Genomic DNA, 22,869 nt, shown 5'->3' with positions numbered 1-22,869 from the left:
TAACTTTATTTTAAAAATTTATTAGATATACTTCCAATCACAGTGACACTGTGAACAGTATAAACGTTGATGAGGAGGTGTCATGTGGCCACATATTTAGGAGCTGTGGATATGGACCCTTGAAATGGCGGGGTAGGGCATGAGGGTCTCTTGAAATGTTAAGTAAAATAAATCAGAGAGATTTCCAAGAGGCTCATATACACTGAATCTCTGCTCACTGACACACCCTACCAGGAAATATATTATTTATAGTTCCCTACCGGAAATAACCTGTTAAAATATTGGTCTCATATTCTGCCGATACCCACCTATTAAGCTTTAAATGGGACAGAACACGAGGGCAAGGCTTGTGCCTTCCATGTGGTGGATGCTAGTTCAGATTCCAGCACTGCATTTGGTGCCCCAAAGCACTGCCAGCAGCGATACCTGAGAGCAGAAGCAGGAGTCAACCCAGAACACTTCTGGGTGTGGCCCCCACACCAATAAATAAATAGGATAATATTTGTATTTGCAGCCATTTAAATCTTGAGGTAAGACATTATTTAATTAAATAAATCTTTCATTTATCCTACCTCATAATTTTTAAGTGTTGTGTCATTCTGTAGTATATAAAAACCAGAATTTAATTAACCATTCATGTAATGATGCTTATTTTATTTAGGAGATTTCTGGTGGTTGTTATCTTTAATATTCAGTGACTGCTATCTTTTTAAAAATTTTAAAAAATTTATTCTTTTATTGAATCACCATGTGGAAAGTTACAAAGCGTTCAGGCTTAAGTCTCAGTTATACAGTGCTCGAACACCCATCCCTTCACCAGCGCACATATTCCACCACCAAGAATCACAGTATACCTCCCCCCCACCAACCTCCCCAGCCCCCCACCCCGCCTGTGTAACTGATAAATTTCACTTTACTTTCACTTTAATTTGATTACATTAAATATTTCAACAAAAAATCACTATTATTGTTTGGAGTTTCTCCCCCCTAAAGTCGGACCTGCTGAAAAGGGAGCATTTGATAATTTGTTTTCCATTGCTGAGAATGAAGAGATATGAGGTCGAGTGGCCGCACTAGTGGCCGCACGGTTTTGGATTTCTGTATTTTAGTAACTAAGTCCAGAGAAATATCTGCCAGAAATTGCATCATTGCAAGCTTGTACCTCTCAGCTACTTTATATTCCACATATGAGTGCAACCTTTCTATGTCTGTCTCTTTCTTTCTGACTCATTTCACTCAACATGATACTTTTCATGTTGATCCACTTATATGCAAATTTCATGACTTCATGTTTTCTGACAGCTACATAGTATTCCATTGTGTAGATGTACCAGAGTTTCTTTAACCAGTCACCTGTTTGGGGGCACTCTGGTTTTTTCCAGATTGTGGCTATTGTAAACAGTGCTGCAATGAACATAGAAATGCAGATGTCATCTCTACTATACCTTTTTGCCTCTCTGGGATATATTCCCAGGAGTGGTATTGCTGGGTCAAATGGGAGCTCAATTTCTAATTTTTGAGAATCAAGCTCAATTTCTAATTTTTTGAGAATCGTCCATATTGTTTTCCAAAAGGGCTGAGCCAGTTGGCATTCCCACCAGCAGTGAAGGAAAGTCCCTTTCTCCCCACATCCACACCAACAGTGGTTGCTTTTGTTTTTTGGGATTTGGGCCAGTTTCTGTGGTGTGAGATGATATCTCATTGTTGTTTTGATCTGCATCTCCCTGATGATTAGTGATGTTGAACATTTTCTCATGTCCCTCTCAGCCATTCGGATTTCTTCTTTGGGAAAGTTTTTGTTCATTTCATCACCCCATTTTTTGATCGGGTTGGCAGTTTTCTTCTTGTGGAGTTCAACCAGTGCATTGTATATCCATGATATCAACCCTTTATCAGATGGGTACTGCATAAATATCCTTTCCCATTCTGTAGATTGTCTTTGTATTTTGGTCACTGTTTCTTTTGAGGTGCAGAAACTTCTTAGTTTGAGATAGTCCCATTTATTTATCTCTGTTTTCACTTGCTTGGTCAGTGGTGTGTCAGCTTTGAAGATACCGTTGGCTTCAATGTCGTGGAGGGTTTTGCCGATCTTGTCTTCAATGTACCTTAGGGATTCTGGTCTGATGTTGAGGTCTTTAATCCATTTTGATCTGACTTTTGTACATGGTGATAGGTGGAGGTATAAGCCCATTTTTTTGCATGTAGCTGTCCAGTTTTGCCAGCACAGTTTGTTAAACATGCTTTCCTTGCTCCACTTCACATTTCTTGCTCTCTTATCAAAGATTTGATGATTATATATTTGGGGGTGTGTGTCAGAGTATTCAACCCTGTTCCATTGGTCTGCAGCTCTACTTTTGTTCCAGTACCATGCTGGAAGAGTTGGAAGTTGGGGAGGTTGATTCCTCCCATTTTCTTTTTCCCAAGAATTGCTTTGACTGCTATCTGTATAAATGAAGCTTTATGTACATTTATGTACATTTCTGATTATTTCATTGTAATGCCACCTAAGGAACTTTTAAAATATCTCTGTGCACTTTAACAAATTGCCTTCTGGGAAGATTATGCTCATTTACATGGCTTTAACCTGACTGCAGAAGGTAGTGTTCCCACACTCAATAGCACTGTGCTCTTATTAAAGCAAACACACAAACAATAGCCTTACTATTGAATATGGGGGTAAACTTTGGAGCTAACATTTTCTTAAAATTTAGTTAAGATTCCATATAATTATTAACCACCGTAAAAGCTTCTTTTGTGAATTTATTATTCATGACTACTAAATTTGTTTTTGGTTTAAATGTATATTTCTAAGTTGCTTGCCTATGAGATTGCTTAGTTTGTGCTCTCATATATTTTTTCTTTGTTTCTGTGTGAATTGTCTCATGTATTTCTCTTACTTAAGGAAAAATATGCATTCATGTTTGATGGCAGAATGAAAAGAGCTGAAAATCTTGGTGGGAGAAGAAATGTAGAAGATCTTTGGATTCTGGAAGTGATATGAGTTGAAGGAGAAGTAAATTGAGCCTTGAAGGCAGTCTTCAGTAAGAGATGGTATTTATATTTCAAGGAACAATGCATCATCTCTATTTTATTATTAGAGAGCATCATCCTTTAATTATATTCTTTTGAAAAGCATACAAATCACTGAGATTTAAAACATTTTTTAATTTACTTTTATTTTTTATTAGTGAATCACCATGAGGTACAGTTACATACTTACAAACGCTCGTGTTTGCATTTCAGTCATACAATGATTGTTTACCCATCCCTCCACCAGTGCACATTTTTCTTCACCAATGTTTCCAGTACCCCTTCCACCACCCCCACCCCATCTCCCCCCACCCCACCCTGCCTCTGTGGCAGGGAATTCCCTTTTGTTCTCTCTCCTTTTGGGTTTTGTGGTTTGCAATAGAGGTATTGAGTGGCCATCATGTTCGGTCTATGTCTACTTTAGGCATGCATCTTTCAACCCGAGCAGGTCTTCCTAACACCCTTTACTTGGTGTTCCCTTCTCTATCTGAGATGCCTTTTCCTCCAGCATATAAGGCTGGTTTCCAAGTCATGGAGCAGACCTCCTGGTCCTTAACTGAGATTATTTTTGTTTCTAGTTAATATATCTAGGGCTACATGGAAAACAAAGGTTAAAAAAACAAACCAACAGAAGATTGATCATTAGTTTCTTTAATTATAAATTTTAATTAATACTCTTAAATTTTTTTTTTTTTGCTTTTTGGCTCATATCCAGCAATGCTCAGGGATTATTCCTGGGCCTGTGCTCAAGAATTACTCCTGGTGGTGGTGCTTGGGGGACTATATGGTAGCCGGGGATTGAACCCAGATCAGCTGAGTGCAAGGGGCCCTACGCACTGTACTATCGCTTTGGCCCTTAATTAGTACTCTTACTCAGAAAATCATTTGTAAATATGTTGTAGATAGTGGATGGTTAGCTACAAGAATTTCTTTTGAATCTTTTTCTTTTAGATTTAAATTCCCTCTCTCCTTCATAATTCCTTTGATGGCATATTAAGACACAAATCCTGAAAGGCTAAGAATGGATTTTTAATAACTATTGAATAAAAGAGTGAATCTATGATATGAATTAAGTTGTACTTAGATATGAGCAAGGTCATAAATTTAATTGGGTGACATAAAATCATAGTTATTTTAAGTTATAGTAATGACTGAATTTATTTTAAGAGGTAAAATTTTAGGGCAACCTTGAAATACATGTAAAATGCCATAAAACAGAAAAATCTACAGCTATGAATTAATAATACTTTCGGATAATATATCTCATACATCCCACAACCAACACTTTTTTAAAAGCCAACAAATAATTTGAAGAAATGACACCTGTAGGCATGGAAGGGATTTTTCTATTTTTAGTGACAAATTGTGACAAATGGTTTCATAAGAAAATCCATTTTGGTATTTAGAAGTAACATCATATGGTAGGACATATGTGTGGTATGACATTTCTTTGGTAGTAATACTTACTGGTGAATATTTTATTATTTGTTCTTGCAAAAAAATCAGGGTAGGAATTTAAAGTCGTATTAATAAGCTTTTGAATGTGCATGTATATTTGTGAAAGTTGAGATGATGGGGAGGGAAGAATCTGGGGATGCTGAGATGCATAGGGTTCCTTAGAAATTCTTCTCATGGGGTAATGATAAATCACTTTGTACTTTGTTTTGCTTGCTTCTATTTGTGATACTGACTTCTCTCTATAAGGCCCTGCTTAACCTCTCGGGCCTGGGTAGATGCTGCTTTCTATATATCCTCCTTATCCTCATCAAAAAGAAGTTCCTTAGTGCACTGTTGTGAAACTTGGCTGTCACCAGTGAGTGATACATCTGATGGGTTGTTCCGAAGCCCAGGGCTTGATGACTTGACTGGCAGAGCTTGATTTTGATCTTGGGTTATATCTCTTTGCTGCAGTACATTTTTCTGCAGGTACATGTACAGTGGGTTGGAATAGACAGTTCCCTTCTCCATAGAAAAGGATGGTTGGTCCTTCTGTGTCATCTCTTTCAGATCTGATTGGGAGACTGAAGAATTATGTCCTTTGTTGAGTGACTCTTGCTGGACATCTTCTTTCAATGCTTGGCGACTTTCTTTCTCCTTCCATGTTGCAGGTTCTTGTGTTTCAAGGTGTGTCTTGGAAGAGGCTGAATTGTTCTCATTTATGCTTTTTACTAGATTTTTTTTAATATTTGGTGTCTCACCTTCATCTTCTCTGGTACTTGCAATCAGGACCTGTATCTCTTTTCTGCTGTTTTCCTTTGCAGCAAGCTCTGTAACAGAAAACTGATCTGTCAAGTCCTTCTCTAGGGCACCTGGCACCTCCATTTTCAAGGACTTTGTGTTTTTACCTTCTTCTAAGGACTCCTGACACTCTAAGTATCTACTGGACTCCCTGGCTGGTCCTGGGTCTTTGGTCCCTGAGCTCTGATTATTCTGGTGCTTTACATCTACAGGCAGTCTCTGTTCCTCAGTGAGCTGCTCATCCTCTTCTCTGTCTGAGTGTACCACTATCTCCTGAGTGACATTTTCCTCATCTTGTGTTACCTGTTCCTGGGTGTCTGGGTTACTATTCCGATTTTCTTGGACAGACTCTCCAAGGGCATCTGCTGGTCTCTGGGACTTCCCTTGCACAGACAGGTTGCTTGTTTCTGAGCTGCTGTTTCTAGCCTTTGGAACCGGACTGCTGCAAGTTTTAGAAGACCTCTCATCAATCTTTGTGACAGTTGGCTCATGATCCTGTCCCTGGTAACCACCATCTTCATTGACAGACTTGTCACTTGTCTGGTCAGTCCTCTCATTTTTAGTTCCTGACTTGTTCTCAAGTGGCTCCAACTCTTGTTTTCGGTCTCTTGGTCCCAAGGCTCCTGCTGCTGCTGCAAGAGCATGCTCATCGCTCAAAGTCTCTGCTTTGCTTTTCTCAGCAAGTCTTGCCCCTTCTGCTGGAACTGCTACTCTTTCAATTTCAGGATGGTTTTTCTTTCTTCCTTCTAGGCTTAATTCTTGTGCCATAGAACATTTCTGAGTATCCCTTTCTTTAAGTGATTCCTGGTGTTCCTGGTACTTCTGTGTTTGGTCTACCAAGCCTAGTGGCTGAGTTTTTCTCTCACTTTCTCTTTGCTCTTCTATTCCACAGACATCAGGATCTCTCCTTTCTTTCCTTTTCCCTCTAACATCAGGTGTTTCTGAAGCACTTCTGCCACCACCTTGGACTGGCAGTTCCTTTGTTTTTTGTGCTGGAGGTTCTTGAATTTCAGAGTCTGTATCAGCACCATAAGCTGAATTTTTTGTCTCAGATGGGGTCTTTTTGGCTTCTTCAGTCTCACTTTTTTTTCTCTTATCCTCAGGCTCAGTCAATTTCTGTGTCAGACATGACTTCTGGGCAATAGTTTGTTCTGACCTGAGGTCATCCTTTTCCTGTACTGCTTGTATTTTATTGTGTTCCTTAACATTCATTTCAAGGTCAGCTTCCTGATCTCTAAATGGCTTTTGTGTTGTTGCTTCTTGTGGAGAACTTTGGATGCCCAAGTTTCCTCCCTTTCCTCCAAACTGCTGTCTTGTCTCCCAGTCACTTTGTCCCCTGCCTGGTTCATTTCTCTCCCCAGGAATCTCCTTATCCTGTCCTACCTGCTTTGTGGAACTGCCAGTGTGTCCTGCTGTTGCCTTATTTGTCTCAAGTTGAACCTCATTGTTTTCTCCTGTATGTGCTTCTTGGGAACCGTCTTGGCTCTGTTCTTCTACCAAATGTTGGTTCCTATGAACACTGATCCAAGATAATTCTTCTGGCAATCTGCAAGTCTTGATATCTCCCTGCTGCTCTGCTCTGTTGTATTCATCTTCTCCCCTTTCATCAGGGCTCAGCTGAGTTGATGATTCTGTCCCTGAAGGAAGCTGCTCTTTGTCTTGCATGGTCAAAATTTCTTTTGTCATCTGACAAGTTCTAGTGTTTGTCTGCAGAACCACATCATCTGGCTTTTCTCCTGATTTAGACATTGGTCTTGCCTCTGAATTTAATAATGATTGTATGTCAAGATAACAAAGGTTCAATAGATTGAAAATTGCAAGAAGAAATTCTTCAAAAGTGATGTTGCCATCACTATCAATATCCAGAAGGTCTAACTTCCTCTCCACAGCATGAATAACAGATGGCTGCATAAAGACAAATAAGAAATCAGCCAGATTATAAGTGCCCTGAGTATATGTATGCTCCCCAGAATCCTCTTTGGTTTTTTTACTCTAGTCCTCAGAAGATTGTGAAATGTCCTCCAAGCAGTGATAATTTGTTTTTCTCACTAGTGGTATATCTCATTAGCGAGTTATACTATGAGTGGACATTACATGTCACTTTTGAGTTGTGTTTGGGTACATAGTGATTTATGATTCCTTTCAGAAACATACTTTGTTGAAACAATAGTTTCAGTTAGGAAGAAACATCTTTTTCTTTATGAGTGAAAATGCAGTTGCAACAAGTTAAAATCTGAGACTTAAAACAAAAGCCAGTCAAAAGTCAGTAAGTTCTGAGAACTGGGATTCAAGTGTGAAAGGGGGTCAGGATCACCTTCATTCAACTTACTTGGATTTTGGGAAAGATTTACTAGAGAATTCCCATAGCTTTATGAGCAACTTACCTGAAGAATGTCCCCGAACTCTCCCTGGATGAGCTGTTTAAGCTCTCTGCAGGTCAGCGTTGCCTTATTGCCATCCTCCTTGGCATAATTGTAGAATGTTTCAATCACATAGAGAATATCTCTCAGGAGCTGAGGCATCTTTCAAACTCAGGAGACTGTGAGAAAGAACAATCAAAACTCATTTCTTAGACTGGATCTTCAGGAAGAAGATACTAGGAGGGCCTTTAGTTTTGTCCCTACCAAGAAACATTTGCTCAATATTCTCTATTCCATGCCTTAAGATACTATATCTGAATTTCAGGAGTGATAGGATTTTGTACCAGATAAAGTGGCAAGATCAGATCTAGCACAGGTAGCTATTAGAAGAGATACTTCACCAGCAGAAACTGTGACATTCATGTGTTTAGAGAAAGCTTTATTTCAAAAGGAAAGTGCAAAAAGAACTTTAATACAAGAATGAAAATGTATAAATAATAAAGCCTAAAGTAGGCCTAACTCTGTAAGACTCATTGAGAGTGTCTTCCCAACTTCGTTTAGTCTAATTCTTCTGCATCAGAAAATATAATTTTTAAGGTTAGTAAAAATTAGAGGAAAGAGAAGTAACACTAAGAAAATCAACCTCTGTGCTTGCAGGTTGAAGCAACTTGATTTTTTTTAATCAAGCAGACATAACTCAACTTAGGTAAAACAGAATCCAATCCTCAGTCTGTTTCCATCATTCAAGTGGCTGTTTTCTTCTTATTTTAGTACTGAATCTCATGTCTTGTTAAACAGCATTTATGTCTATGTCATGCAAGCATTATATTTAAAAAATATTTTCCACAAAATGAAATGGTTAAGGAAGTTCCATAAACAAGAAATGCTTTTGGGAGGTGGACATCCAGCTTAGCACCATTAGTAGTGTCCACTTAAAGCATGTTCTTCTGGAATCTTATACTTTTTCCATATAAACTAAGCAGTAGCCAATATCTGAAGTAAGTTCAAGCAGATAGTCGAGGAGACTTACCTTGTTCACGGATGGGAGCAAGTGGAACGTGGGGCAGAGGACTGTGAGCTGATAGCAGATGCTGAGACCTTTTATTGCATTCCTAATTGCACAGTTAGGAAGCAGACACCCTCTGGGCCTAATGCCCTGATTCATCACCACCAAACCCAGGCTCTCCTACTTTTCTACCGTCAGCTGGTCTTATTTTGATTTCTTTCCTTTTTTTGTAGAGTCTTGGCTTCCTTAGGGTTCTTGTGCCCATTCACTGTCTTGCAGGTTATGATTTTGAAGGATGCTCAGGTGGTACTGGCCTTTTTTGTTTTTTTAACTTAAGGACAGAATCACATTTCTTTGACAAATCATAGGTCTGACAGGACCTCAGAAGTCATCTGATTCTTTTCTCTGCCCACAGGATGGACTATATTTGACTCAGCTTGATATATGGGTGTTAATCATGTATTTAAAAGTAAAGGGCTCCATTTAGCTTGTGATAAAGGTGGAGATACTGATGATTCAGGTGTTTCAATGCTCTTCTCTTCTTGCCCAGAGGCAGAGCTAGGGGAAAAAAATCTCTTGCCAGATGTATAGGGCTTTGCTTACCTATGATATGCTATTTAAAAAATGTGATTCTTATCGTCTCTTTACTAGACCCTTTCATAATCTCAGGAACTTATAAATAGACCTTCTTATTACTAATTCTTTATGCAAAGGAGAAAGGGAGGTTTAGGTTCTATCAGGCTTAAGAGAAGTAGAAGGGAATCAGAGATGCTCACCTGGTAATTATTTTTATTTATTTATATTTTAATTTTTGTATTTAGTCACTATCAATTATACAATTATTCATGATTGGGTGTCAGGAATACAATGTTTCAACACCCTTCTCTTCACCAAAGTCTACTTTCCTCCACCAATGCTCCCTGTGTCCCTTCCACCCACCTGCCTGCCTCTATGACAGGCATATAGCTTTTGACACTGTGCTTGCAATACTCTACCAATAGGGTTTCATGCACAATGCTTTACTATCTTTCAGCCCTCTTTTTTCCTGCTGATTGAACACTTCCCTTCTCCACTATTTAAGTGCTCTCTTCCCTACCCTATCCTCCTAAGCCTTCCACCCTATCACCCCATCCCCACCAGGTGAATGCTTCCTACTGAAGATGGGTTATCTTGTTCTTTGTGTTGGCAATTGTTTTTATGTTTTTCTAAACATGGGTCTCTCTTGGTAGAAAATCTTTAATTAACAGGAAATTAAACTCGGATTTTCTGCTAAGTTTTGTTTGGGGTCCTTAACCAGTGGTGCTAAGTTGAATGTGGGGCTGGAGATCAAACCCAGTTGTTTGGCATGCAAGGATGGGCACTAACACTTTAATCTTTCTCCTCAGTCCTATATTTCTTCTTTTAAGCAGGAAAGTTATTTACCTATTTTTCATTCTTCTACCTTCCTTTCTCTTTGCTATTGAAGTTGCAATGACACAGGATTGCATGCGTGACTGTGGTATTTGTCAGGGACTGCACAATGTGGTGACACCTAGAAACTTAATGCCAATGCTCCTGGGATCACATTTAGTTCGTGTGGGACAGTGCCAAGTTGTAAACTCATGGTCTCGTGTCTAAAAGATAGAGACTCTGCTGCTGAGCAATATCCCTTGATCCCTAGATTCATTTTTCTACAAAGGTATTTCAAAAGAGAATAAAGTATAAGTAAAAAATTCTCTGCAATAGAAAGGAAGAACATGATAACTGGTCGTTAATAAAAAGTGTGCCAATGGGGGCAGTGGTGGTTAATAGGACAGGGAGGAAAATTGTGAAGTGGTCAGTCTGGAGGAGGGGGGAGTGCTGGAAGGCTGCAAAGTGATACGCATGAAACCATACCAATAACAGTCTTGTAAACTGAAATGCCTAAAGAAAAAGAAGGTGCCTCCGTTCAGTTAACAACTTAACTCCAGCTGTATCATCACATTAAAAACTTTTGAATTCTTGGAGTGCATGACTGCACGACATCTTAAAAACTCTACACTACTGATAAACTAGGAGTATTGGATGGATTAAAGTAGAGGGCAACCAATTCCAATTAAGAAAATATAAACACTCAGGCTTAACCTGTAACAACATGTTAGTAATCTCTTTTACAAGGGCTTAATGGCTCCATGATGAGATACAATAGTCACACAATTTATTCTTTTCTTTTCTTTTTGGGTTACACCCAGCGTTGCACAGGGGTTACTCCTAGCTCATGCACTCAGAAATTATTCCTGGCGGTGCTCGGGGGACTATATGGGATGCTGGGTATCAAACCCTGGTCGACTGCGTGCAAGGCAAATGCCCTACCCGCTGTGCTATCACTCCAGTCCCTCACACAATTTATTCTAAGGAAGTATTTTTGGTCATTTTTAGCGAATTATAGCAAGCAATATAAAATAAATTATTCAGGGTCTGCTGCAGGCTTGATGGGTCATTGGGAAAATTAGAAATAATGGTGGTAGAAAGGTGCAATGGTGGTGGGATTGGTGTTGGAATATTGACTATAATAAATCATGAACGACTTTATAAAACTAAATAAATTTGTCACTGTCACTGTCATTCCGTAGCTCATAGATTTGCTAGAGTGGGCACCAGTAATGTCTCCGTTGTGAGACTTGTTACTGTTTTTGGCATATCGAATATGCTACGGGTAGCTTGCCAGGCTCTGCTGTGCTGGCGAGATACTCTTGGTAGCTTGCCAAGCTCTCTGAGAGGGACGCAGGAATCGAACCCGGGTCAGCTGCGTGCAAGGCAAACGCCCTACCCACTGTGCTATTGCTCCAGCCCCAAAATAAAATACATAAATAAATAAATAAAAATAAGTAAATAAATAAATAAATTTACTTTTAAAAAGGTGTGTGCTATAGAAGGAGTTAGGACAGGGGAAGGAAAGGAGGAAGGGAATAGTGTTGGAACATAATATGCATGAAATTCAACAATAAGTAACTTTGCAAATCATGATGCTTCAATTAAAAAATTTTCTGGGGCGGGAATGATAGTACAGCAGGTATAGTGCTTGCCTTGCACACAGTTAACCCAGGTTCAATCCCCATAATCTCATATGATCTCCTGAGTCTGCCAGGTGACATTACTGAGCACAGAGCCAGGACCACAGCTTGAGCACTGTTGGGTGTGGCCCCAAACCCAAAATAAATAAATAAAAGTAAAATTTAAATTTCTTACCTGTTTATAAGAGAAAGAGATCTCAAGAAATTATAAAAGAAATGTGTTTGACTCAACAATTCTACTTCTTAGCATATAATCAAGAACCAAAATTTTTTATTCAAAGGTATTATATGCACACTTATGCTCATTGAAGCACTATTTGCAATAGCCAAATCTGTTAACAATTCCAATGACTGATGAGTAGGTAAAGAAATTGTGGTGTATATGCACAATGAAATGCTACCTAGATATGATACAATAAAAGATGAAATCTTGCCCTTTGATACAACTTGGATAGAAATGGAGGGACCAGAGAGATAGTACAGCATAAGGCAATTGCCTTGCATGTGGTTGACCTGGATTTAATCCCTGGCATCACATATGGTCCCTTGAGCACTGCTAGGAGTGAATCCTGAGTGTAGAGCCAGAACTAATCCCTGAGTACTGCTAGGTGTGGCCCCAAACCAAAAACAAACAAGAAAAAATAGAGGGGTTATGTTAAATAAGAAGAGGAAGAATGATATAATCTCATTTATATACAGTTCTTCAAGAAATAAGGTAAGATAATTGACAGTATCAGATTGAAAGAAACCCTTGTTCTTTGGCAACAGAACTGAAGTTGTCAAGTAGAATGGGGAAAGCATATCTGGGAAATGGTGAAAGAAGAGGTGGGCTAGAACTCACAATAACAATAGTGGAGTGTCCTTGACATTTTGGTATTGGTAGAGATATACCAATATTATAACCAACAACATTAACACTATTTTAACCATGTTACCCCAATAACAATAACATGTAAAATATCATGAAGACAAGTATAAAAGACAAAGACAGATAATAAAGGAATGAAGATAGAAGTAATTATCCTCTTTTAACTGATAATGAAATTAAGACTTTGCTGTTAAGGAACTTGCTTATGGTCATGTAACTGTAAATGGCAAAACCAGGATTCAAAATAGAAATGTCTCAAAAATGCTATCTCTATGATCCTCCTTATTTTTATATAATGTGGATATATAATATTATAACAGAACTAGGATGTGTGATTAAAACCTTCTGAAAGGCAGTCTATTTCTTATGAATTTTTCAAGGCTAATAATGTTGTAGGCTATTCTGATATAATGAGAACCCTGTAACTAAAACTGTTCAGACAGAGGCTAAGTCATAGGAGAAATCACGCCAGAGGAGGACGTGAAGATGGTGTGGCTCACCATGAAAGGCACAGAACAAGTACTTTTCCAGTTATCAATGTCTATTATTTTAGGCTACTGTTTCTATTTAGAAAACTGAGGTTGGATCTTGCCTTGTCTCTGAACAATGTAAATGTTGACTTTTATGAGCATTCCTATTTTTTTCAGTCCTTTCTCAAGAACATTTTATGAATACTTTCAAACCTATGGGAAGGAAGTTACTCAAAGGCAGAACAGCAGAATGGATGGAAGGAGAAGAAAGATTATTTGTACTTCTATAAATGAAACCATAAATAACTTTATCATTATGGTGGGAAGTGCCCTGATTTCCCCTTCTTATTCTTACAAACATATCCTTCTAATAGTTCCTTTGTAATATATTCTCTCCTTTAATTTAAAATAGGGATCATGAAGAATATGAAGGATCAGTGGAAAGAAGCTCAATAATATAGAACTCAATAATATGTTTAAGAATCTCTTATCATTAAAATCTTGAGGTAAGACTTCCAGAGAAACCACATGTGGTTACTTTGAAAAATGTGGCTAACAAAGGTATTTTAAATTATTAAAATACTGGAAATCTTCCTAGAAAAGTGAAAATTTCAGCTTATATTTATAATTTTAAAATCTTTTTTTTTCTTATAAAAGTAGTAGGAGATTGCTCAAGATGCTTATGGATTGACCAAATACATGTGTATTCCTAATGTTCTTCCTGAAATATTCTAAAATAAAAATACAGACATATAAAAGGAAAAAAAACAGAATTATGTGAAAAATGGGAAGAGAATCACAACTGAGTTCAATAAATTTTTGAAAGATAAAGAGTGAATGATAGAATGTTTTTTTGATAGGAATAAATGGAAAAAGGCACAGCCCATTGAAACTGGAGAATCGGGCCTTAGAATTAACATAGAGCTTCTTTAAGCCATGTTAGTAAGGGGCACTTAGCTTACTTAGGTAACTCAGTTTTCCTTTAACCTCTAGAGTAACCTCTAACAATCTAGAAGATCTTCTGGCACTTACGGGCATGAGGAAGACCTCCCAGAAGCCAAGAGAGTAAACGTAAAAGCCACACAACTTCTGAGTAAAGCCCTCTATTTGATTCATTAAGTTCTACTTTATCACAACTCTAAAAGTTTTATTCCAATCATATTTTCTTTTTTTCTTTTTTTTGCTTTTTGGGTCACACCTGGCGATGCACAGGGGTTACTCCTGGCTCTGCACTCAGGAATCACTCCTGGCAGTGCTCAGGGGACCATATGGGATGCTGGGAATCGAACCCGGGTAGGCCGCGTGCAAGGCAAATGCCCTACCAGCTGTGCTATTGCTCCAGCCCCCTCCAATCATATTTTCTAGTCTAACGGGAAGAATAATTCAAAACAGAAAAATATTTCTGATTATGTACATAGGAAGAATCCTTACTCCATTCCCCAAGCAGAATTTTTTAAAATCAAGGTTATTGGTGAAATAAGAAGAAATGTTTCCCCCCAAGTTTCAGGCTTCTAGTGTAATGACAATAGTTAGGACAATTTGATATTGGTGTAGCAATAAGCACAAATTTTATGCTTATTGCTACACCAATGAAAAATGCATAAAAAATCAGACAAATATGCCCAGTTATTTTCTTTCACAAGGTTGCAAAACCATTTATACTAGGAAGAGAAACCCTTTTTAATAGTGTGGATAGACAATTAGACTATCCATAAGCAAAAAAGTTAATCTCAACCAAAATTTCAAACTTTGAAAAATTTGACTTAAAATAGATGCAAGCATAAATCCATAAAAGTTAGAGAAAATTTTGCCATCCAGAACTATACAAAGAGTTTTTAAACTTGATACTATACTTGTGATCTACTAAAGGAAAAACTTACAAATATCACCTCATCAAAATTAAAAGGTGGAAAAACAAATTTTAGACTGAGAAAATATTTGCAAATAAAGTATTTGACAAAAAAACCCTTGCATTTAATTTATAACAGAAAAGGCATTATAATATGAGTAAGACACATTCAAAGACATTTCACCACAGATGATAAACATAGGAAAAGATATTCATTATCACTAGTCATCAGAAAAATTTAAATGAAAATCATAATGAGTAGAACTACACAACTTTTTTTTAAAATGTAGGAGTACTGCTATTTATTCACCCATTGGTTAAGCTGACTGATTTGGGCATGAATTCCACATTATTTTTTAAAATTGAATATCTGTGAGATAGACCATTACAAAGCTGCTCATAATTGGGTTTTAGTCAAATAATGATCCAGTACCCACCCCTCCACCAATGTACATTTCCCACCACCAATGCCCCCTGTTTTCCTACTACCATTCTCCAATACCCTATCTCCCACTCCAGCCTACGGAAGGTACTTTCCTTCTTGCTCTCTTTCTCTCTTCTTTTCCTTTTGTCATTATGGTTTGTGATACAGGTGCTCAGAGATCATGCTGTTTTTTCAGGGCATTCAGTATTTTAATCAGGACAGTAAAGCTGGAGTAGCTTTTCAATTGGGTGGCAGCTTTGGGGTGTGTATGTGACTGCCAAGGCTTCCAGAAGTACAGGGAGGTGGGGGGAGGTAAGCCCATCCTGACCCTGAGAAAGTACACAATTTTCAAAATGGCTAAAAGAAAAAAATGGTGTTAACACCAAATACTAACAAAGATGTTTTAAAATGGAATGATTATGGATTGTGACAAATTCTATGGAATTTATGAAATGGCATAAGTGTTCTGGAAAAACAACTTAGTAGTAGTTCCTTTTAAAACTAAAAATGGAGGCAGAGAAATAATACACTTGCCTTGCACATAGCCAACCTGGATCTGATCTCTGGCACCCCATTTTGTCCCCTAAACCCTGCAAGCAATGATCCCTTGATGAAAATACAGAGTAAGCCCTGAATGCCTTTGGGTGTGACCCACAAAACAAAACCCAAATTAATTAACTTGAACAATTTTTAATTTTTTTGTTTTTTTTCTCATTAAAATATCTTTATTTAAAAAATATATAGCAGGATCTAGAGAGATAGTACAGTGCTTACTTTGCATGCATCCAACTCAAGTTTGATCTCTGGCACCCCATATGATTTCCCAAGCCTGCCAGAAGTGATGCCTGAGTGTAGAACTAGCAGTAAGCACTCAACGTCTCCAGGTGTACCTTCTTTCCCCCCCCCCCGCAAAAAAAAATTAGCAGCTGTCACTACATTAGTGACTTATCAAAAGATCTTTAAAATTTTTTTTATATAGTGAATCACCATGAGATACAGTTACAGACACAAACTTTCATGCTTGCGTTTCAGTCATACAATGATCGAGTTCCCATCCCTCCACCAGTGCCCATTTTCCACCACTAATGGTCCCAACATCCTTCCCACAATCTCCACCCCGTTCCCTTCACCCCACCCCGTCTCTGTGGCAGGACATTCTCTTTTGCTCTCTCTCTCTCTCCTTTTAAACAAATTTTTAAATAAAATTAGAAACAAATTTGCTGCACATCACAACTGTATTCTTTTCTTTTTAATGTAGAAATACTGCTATTTATTCAGCTATTGATTAAGCTGATTGAATTGGGCATGAACTGCATATTACTTTTTTATTCAGAATGTTATTTTATTATTGTTATCATCATCATCATCATCATCATCACTGTTGGTTATAGTTACAAATCTTTCCTGTTTGAGTTTCAGTCATACAATGCTTGATCACCCAACCCTCCACCAGTGCACATCTTCCACCACCGAGGCCCCCAGTATCCCTTCTAATCCCAATCCTCCCCCTGCCTCTATGGCAGACAACCCTCCCATACTCTCTTTTGTATTGCTTGTTATGAATAGCATAAGATGTTGCATGGTCACAAGAATGACTGTGTGCTCCTGGAATTCTAAAATTTTAGATAATTAGGATCTGGAGAAATTTCTGCAGTGAGCTGTTCGGTTCAGAGATCCTTTTGTGTGACTCTGGATCATGACATTAAGGCCATTAAGTAGCAGCTAGAGACAGTTTGTGGGTGTGACCTCCAGGGTCTCATGGGGATGGGGAAACGAGAAGAACAGGCCTAGCCCCCATCCCTTGAGGCCTGGAGTTTCTCGTCACTGAACCCGAGTACCTGCACTTCTCATTGGTTTCTAGAAGTTGGCAACTGTTGGGGTTTTTTTAGGGAGCAGGTGGAGGGCCGGCGCCTGCCCCCATCTGAGGAACCTGGGTGAAGTCAGCCTGGCTTAAAGTCTGGAGGCATCTCTGCAGTGTTCGGAGATTCTTTTGTGTGTCTCTAGATCATGGCTGTTAAGGAGCTTAAGTAGAAGCCAGGGGAAGTTTGTGGGTGTGATCTCCAGGGTCCCATGGGGATGGGGGATGAGAAGGACTGGCCCATCCCCTATACCTTGAGGCCTCGAATTTGCCATCACTATACTCGTGTACCTGTGCTTCTCATTGGGATCTGAAAATTTTTGGGGGGCAGGTGGAGTGACAGCACTTGCCCCATCTGAGACACCCTGGTGAAGTCAGCCTGGCTTAAAGTCTGGAGGCATCTCTGCAGAGACCTTCTTGGTTTGGAGATTGTTTTGTGTGTCTCTGGATCATGGCCCTTGTTTCCAACTTTTCCAGAGAAATAAACTATTGGCATATGTCCTGCAGGACATGCCTGCTCGCCCAAGCTCTCTGTGCCGCTGGCCCTAATTGCAGCTTTTGATCTCTTTTGAGATGTATGAGTCTCTGAAATAAGCCAAATAAATGAGCTTGTATAGCTGGGCAGGAGGTGGTTTGTGGGTGTGGCTCCCACATACGTAACTTTTGGTCATTTAATTTCATGGTAAATGTGACAATTCTAGAGGAAATGGCAATCAGTTTGCAGATCCAGTTCCATAAGAAAAGGATGTTCATGAAAAAATAATCCTATACTAGATACCTTACCTTTCAGTCAGCAGACTAGACAGATCAACATATCACCTCCTGTCATACAGAAGCACTTAAAGCTCTTGACTATAAAGTTGAAAATAAGATACACAGTATCTTGCCCTTAAAGCATTTACATGGAGCCAGAGGGATACTACAGGGTTTAAGGTTCCAGCCTCTTATATATCAGGTTTCCACACTGAACTACAGGCCAAGAAGGAAGAGGACCAGCCTCCAGTTCTACTGAGCATTGCTTGGGAGTCCCCTGTCCTCCCCTCAAATAATTAACCTTTAACATAGATTCTTTTTGTAAAAAAATTTATTTAAAGTGGGGGCTGGAGTGATAGCACAGCAGGTAGGGCATTTGCCTTGCATGCGGTCGACCCGGGTTTGATTCCCAACATCCCATATGGTCCCCTGAGCCCTGCCAGGAGTGATTCCTGAGTGCATGAGCCAGGAGTAACCCCTGTGTATCGCCGGGTGTGACCCCAAAAAACAAAAAAAAATTATTTAAAGAAAGTCATTGAAGTTTTGCTTGGGAGATTAGGTAATGTAGATTCAGATGTCAGTGTCTAAAGTGGAGGGGGAGATGGAAATGACTGGAAAGATAGAAGTTCCTTACATAAACTTGTGATTACGTTTCCTGCTTAAAGTGCCACTTCTCACTCCATCTTTTTTTTATGTTAATTCTATTGTGTGTATGTGTGTGTGTAAACAAAACTCTATTTCCCTGGATTTTGTATTTAAGAATACACTTGTTGTGGGTACAGTGCCACCAGCAGGTCAACCTGTATCTGCAGGGCAAGTGCATCAGCAGCCTGATGGTGTCTTTAGACTTCCTGGTACTCCAAAATTGCCACTGTGTCTTTGGTCAGACCCCAACAGGTTTTAGTTTTTTCTTCACGCTGCTATTTAGCAGAGTTGATGTGAAAACACATGTGTGCAAATCAGAAGATATTTAGATCTTTTTATTGATATTAAGGGGCAACAGAGAATATTTAAGCTTATCATTAATGACCATGATCCATAGACTCACAGATAAATCTCTCAGAAGAGAGCAAGACAGAGTTGACTCTGCAGAGATGCCTCCGGACCCCAAAGTCACCATCAAGTTAAAAAAAATTATATTAATCTAAGCTGTATAACCAAATTTAAAATTAGAATTCCATTTCATATTCTACACCACTCAAGTACCAAGAGAGCATACCACATTTGATGGGGTGCAAAGTAGAAGGCAACCAATCTCAGGGAGGAAAAAAGGCTCAACTTTTAATAACATGTTAGGAATATCTTATACAAGACCTTACTGGCTCCAGGGTGAAATACAACAATCTTCACACACTTTCCTCCAAAGGAAAATATTTGGATCATTTTTAGTGGATTATTCCTAACTGTCACTGTCACTGTCATCCTGTTGCTCATCGATTTGCTCGAGCAGGCACCAGTAGTGTCTCCATTGTGAGACTTATTGTTACTGTTATTGGCATATTGAGTACGCCACGGGTAGCTTGCCAGGCTCTGCCCTGCAAGCGAGATACTCTCCGTAGCTTGCCAGGCTCTCTGAGAGGGGCAGAGGAATTGAAACGGGGTTGGCCACGTGCAAGGCAAATGCCCTACCCGCTGTGCTATCGCTCCAGTCCGTTATTTTATGGATAATAGTCACTATGAATAATAGTCAACCTGCAGCAAACTATTATCACAACAAGGAATACAAAATAAATTATTTAGGTCTTACTTTGGGAGCATGACTACAGGAACTGGAGCAGATAAGACCCGATCTTGCAAAGCAGCCCAGAAAGGATATTCTAACAAAGCATTAGAGAACAAAAATAAGAAAATCAAAAAATGCTTCTAAATTAGAAATAACTCCTGAAATTAAAAATACAAGAAAATTTAAAAGAAGCAAAATTGACAGTATTCTAGAAGGACATAACCCAATAGAATAGATTTTGCATTGTACTATGTGATAATCTGATAATCACTAACATGTGGTTCAAAATGTGACTAATTTGATTGAGAAACTAAGTCTAATTTTTTATTTATAAATAACAAAATCAAAGATGAAGGGGTAGGGGAAGAATGAGAAACACATATAATCAACTGAGGAGATTTCATTTCCAACTTACAGGTCCCCCAAAATAAAACAGGGCAAAAAATTAATTTATCAAATAACTAATAAAAAAACTTCTTAGAGATTTCAGCTTTTTAAAAAAGTCTACAAAATGTTGAACTTTGAAAATCTTAGAACACCAAGGATGAGAGAAAGTAAAGTATTTTTCTCAATGGAAACCTAATAAGTGGTAAAGCTTCTTTAGCCATGTGCTTTTAAAAAGGTTATTTATTAATTATTTTTTTTAGTACACTGAGATTTACAAAGTTCTTTATAGTTGAGTTTTATACACCACCAGTGTATCCATGGCCCTTAACCCCTGCACTCTATTTATTTCTACCCACTTTTTCTTGCTGCCCCTATTGATTTCCCCCCCTCTTTTTCCTTCCTATATTCTGGGGTCATGCATAATCAAATTACCCACACTTAATTATTTTTTAAAAATATTTTTGGTTTTGGGACACACCTGGTGTTGCTCAGGGGTTATTCCTAGGTCTGCACTCAGGAATCACTTGGTGGACTCAGGGGACAATATGGAGCACGAGGGTTCGAACCTGGGTTAGCTGCATGCAAGGCAAGCTCTTTACCTGCTATATTATCATTTCAGCTCCAAGTTACCAACTTAAATACTTTGCACTTTTTTAGTCCAGTTATTCTACATACCACAGATAAGTGAGATCATTCCATGTTTGTCCTTCTGCTTCTGGCTTACTTCTCTTAACATAATATCCTCTAGTTTCATCCAAGTGCAGCAATTTGTATGATTTTGTCATTACTTGCAGCTGCACAGTATTGATTATGTGTATACAGAAACACACACACACATACACCACATTTTCAAAATCCACTTATCTATATAGGTTGGGCACCTAAACTGATTCCATTTGTACTAAGTGCTGCCATGAGTAATGGTGTGCTTTGGAAGGAATGTTTTTGTTTTGGGGGTAGATACTCACAGGTGGAATTGCTGGGTTGTATGGCAGCTCAATTCTTACTTTTCTTAAAATTTTCCATGCTGTTTTTCACTGTGGTTGAACAAGACAACATTCTCACCAGCTGTGGATGAGAGTTACTTTTCATAACATCACCGCCAACATCAATTGCTCCTAGTATTTTTGATTTGTGCCATATTCACTGATGTGAGATGATGTCTCATTGTTGACTTGACTTGAATTTCCTTAAGACTAAGTGATGTTGGTGCTTAAGAGATAGTACATGGGTAGGACACTTGACTGGCATGTAACCGACTTGGGTTCAATCCCCAGCGTCCTATATGTTTTCCTGAGCACTGCCAAGAGTGATCCTTCAGTGTGGATCCAGGAGTAACCCCTGACCATTTCTGGGTGTGCACACCACCGCCCACCCCAAAATAAAAAGATTAAGTGATGTTGAGAACTTTTTATGTGCCTACTGGCTATTACTCTTTCAGAGAAGTGCCTTTTCATTTCTTTTTTCTCCAGTTTTTGATAGGGTTTTTAGGTTTTATTTTTTGTTGTTGAACTCAGTGAGTACTTTATCCTTAATATCAACCCTTTATCTGATTTGTTGAGGGCAAACATTCACTCCCCTTCAGTTAGGTATCTTTTAGTTTTAGCCAATGTTTCTTTTGACATGCGAAAACTCTTTAATTTTATGTGGTGATGTTGTTTATTTTTTATTTTGTTGCTTTTGCTAATAGCAGCATATCATTTTTGGGTCCAATTACTGGATTGTTTTGCCTATATTTTCACCAATGTACTTTATAGCTTTCAGTCTGATCTCAACATCTTTGATCCATTTGAATTGACTTTTGTGTAAGATGTGAAATATTGATCTTGCATAAATTTTTCACACGTAGTATCCAATTTTTCCAGGACTGTTTGTTGTCATTTCATGTTCTCAGTTCCTTTATCAAAATTAGCTGACCATAGATATGGGAATTGTCTCTGGTTATTTGATTCTGACCAAGCCTGTCTTTATTCTAGTACCATGCTGTTTTGATCACTGCAGCTTTACAGTATAGTTTCAAGTTAGGAGATAATTTCCAGTTTCTTATTTTTCAGTATGCCCTTTCTATTTGGGTGTCTCTTATGATTCTATACAAACTTTATTATTGACTATTCTAAGTCCTTGAAGAATGTCATCTGGATTGATGGGAATTGCATTGAATCTATATAATAATTTAGGTAGGATAGTCATTTTGACAATATTGATTTTGTCAATTTATGAACATAAAATACTTCTTCATTTCTTAAGGTCTTCTATCTCTTTCTTAAGTGATTTGAAGTTTTCATGGTGTAGATCTTCCATGTCTTTTGTTTGGTTGATTCCTAGATATTTGTTTTGGAACATTATTTTCAGTGGGAGAGACTCTTTGACTGCTTCTCCTCTGATTTATTAATTCACTTTAAGGTATATAATATACAGAGGAGAAATTAATATTTGTTAAGTGTTTTTAGTAAGCTTTTGTATGTATGAATCTTATCTTTTCAACACATTTTAATTAAAAGGATAGACTATAAATATTTATAATATACACATATTTCATGATGACTAGCTTTTCTAAAGAAATATTATGGAAAAGTGTGAGTTACAAAGAAAAAGCATGGGCACACGCAGGACACAGGCGTTTGATGACTGAGAATTATTCCCCAGCCGGCCCATGGTGACAGATGGATAAAGCACTGGAGGAATGTAGAAACAAAATCCCAGCCTGGTTGGTATATGGTTTACTTCTCTCTCATCCCCAGTGTAGTCCAATCTCTCCTTCACAGCACAGTCATAGTTGTAGTTTTGGTCTTAGTCCCAGTCATCACAATTCCATCATCGTAGTCTCCTCATAGACCTCAAAGTCCTCTCTTTCATCATCCCTTTCAGCAT

The 22,869-nt window shown here is 38.3% G+C and overlaps 1 protein-coding gene across 1 annotated transcript; it reads right to left on the bottom strand.

The window, feature by feature from the left end:
* Positions 1-4,773: 4,773 nt before the first annotated feature.
* Positions 4,774-7,790, bottom strand: TCHHL1 (trichohyalin like 1). The gene is made up of 2 exons (XM_004618142.2): positions 7,653-7,790; positions 4,774-7,173 (listed from the first exon to the last, which is right to left on the bottom strand). Exons 1-2 carry the CDS (start codon positions 7,788-7,790, stop codon positions 4,774-4,776), a joined length of 2,538 nt encoding a protein of 845 aa, XP_004618199.2.
* Positions 7,791-22,869: the final 15,079 nt, after the last annotated feature.

The sequence above is a fragment of the Sorex araneus genome, chromosome 3 (assembly GCF_027595985.1).
Source record: "Sorex araneus isolate mSorAra2 chromosome 3, mSorAra2.pri, whole genome shotgun sequence".
Lineage (NCBI taxonomy): Eukaryota > Metazoa > Chordata > Mammalia > Eulipotyphla > Soricidae > Sorex > Sorex araneus.
This window is presented reverse-complemented; position numbering and strand designations above follow the sequence as displayed.

Excerpts from the sequence above, each read along its gene's own strand:
- TCHHL1 (XM_004618142.2), bottom strand. The coding sequence starts at position 7,790 with ATGCCTCAGCTCCTGAGAGATATTCTCTATGTGATTGAAACATTCTAC. Across the intron at positions 7,174-7,652 it reads AGTTCGGGGACATTCTTCAG|CCATCTGTTATTCATGCTGT; the intron begins GTAAGTTGCTCA and ends GTCTTTATGCAG.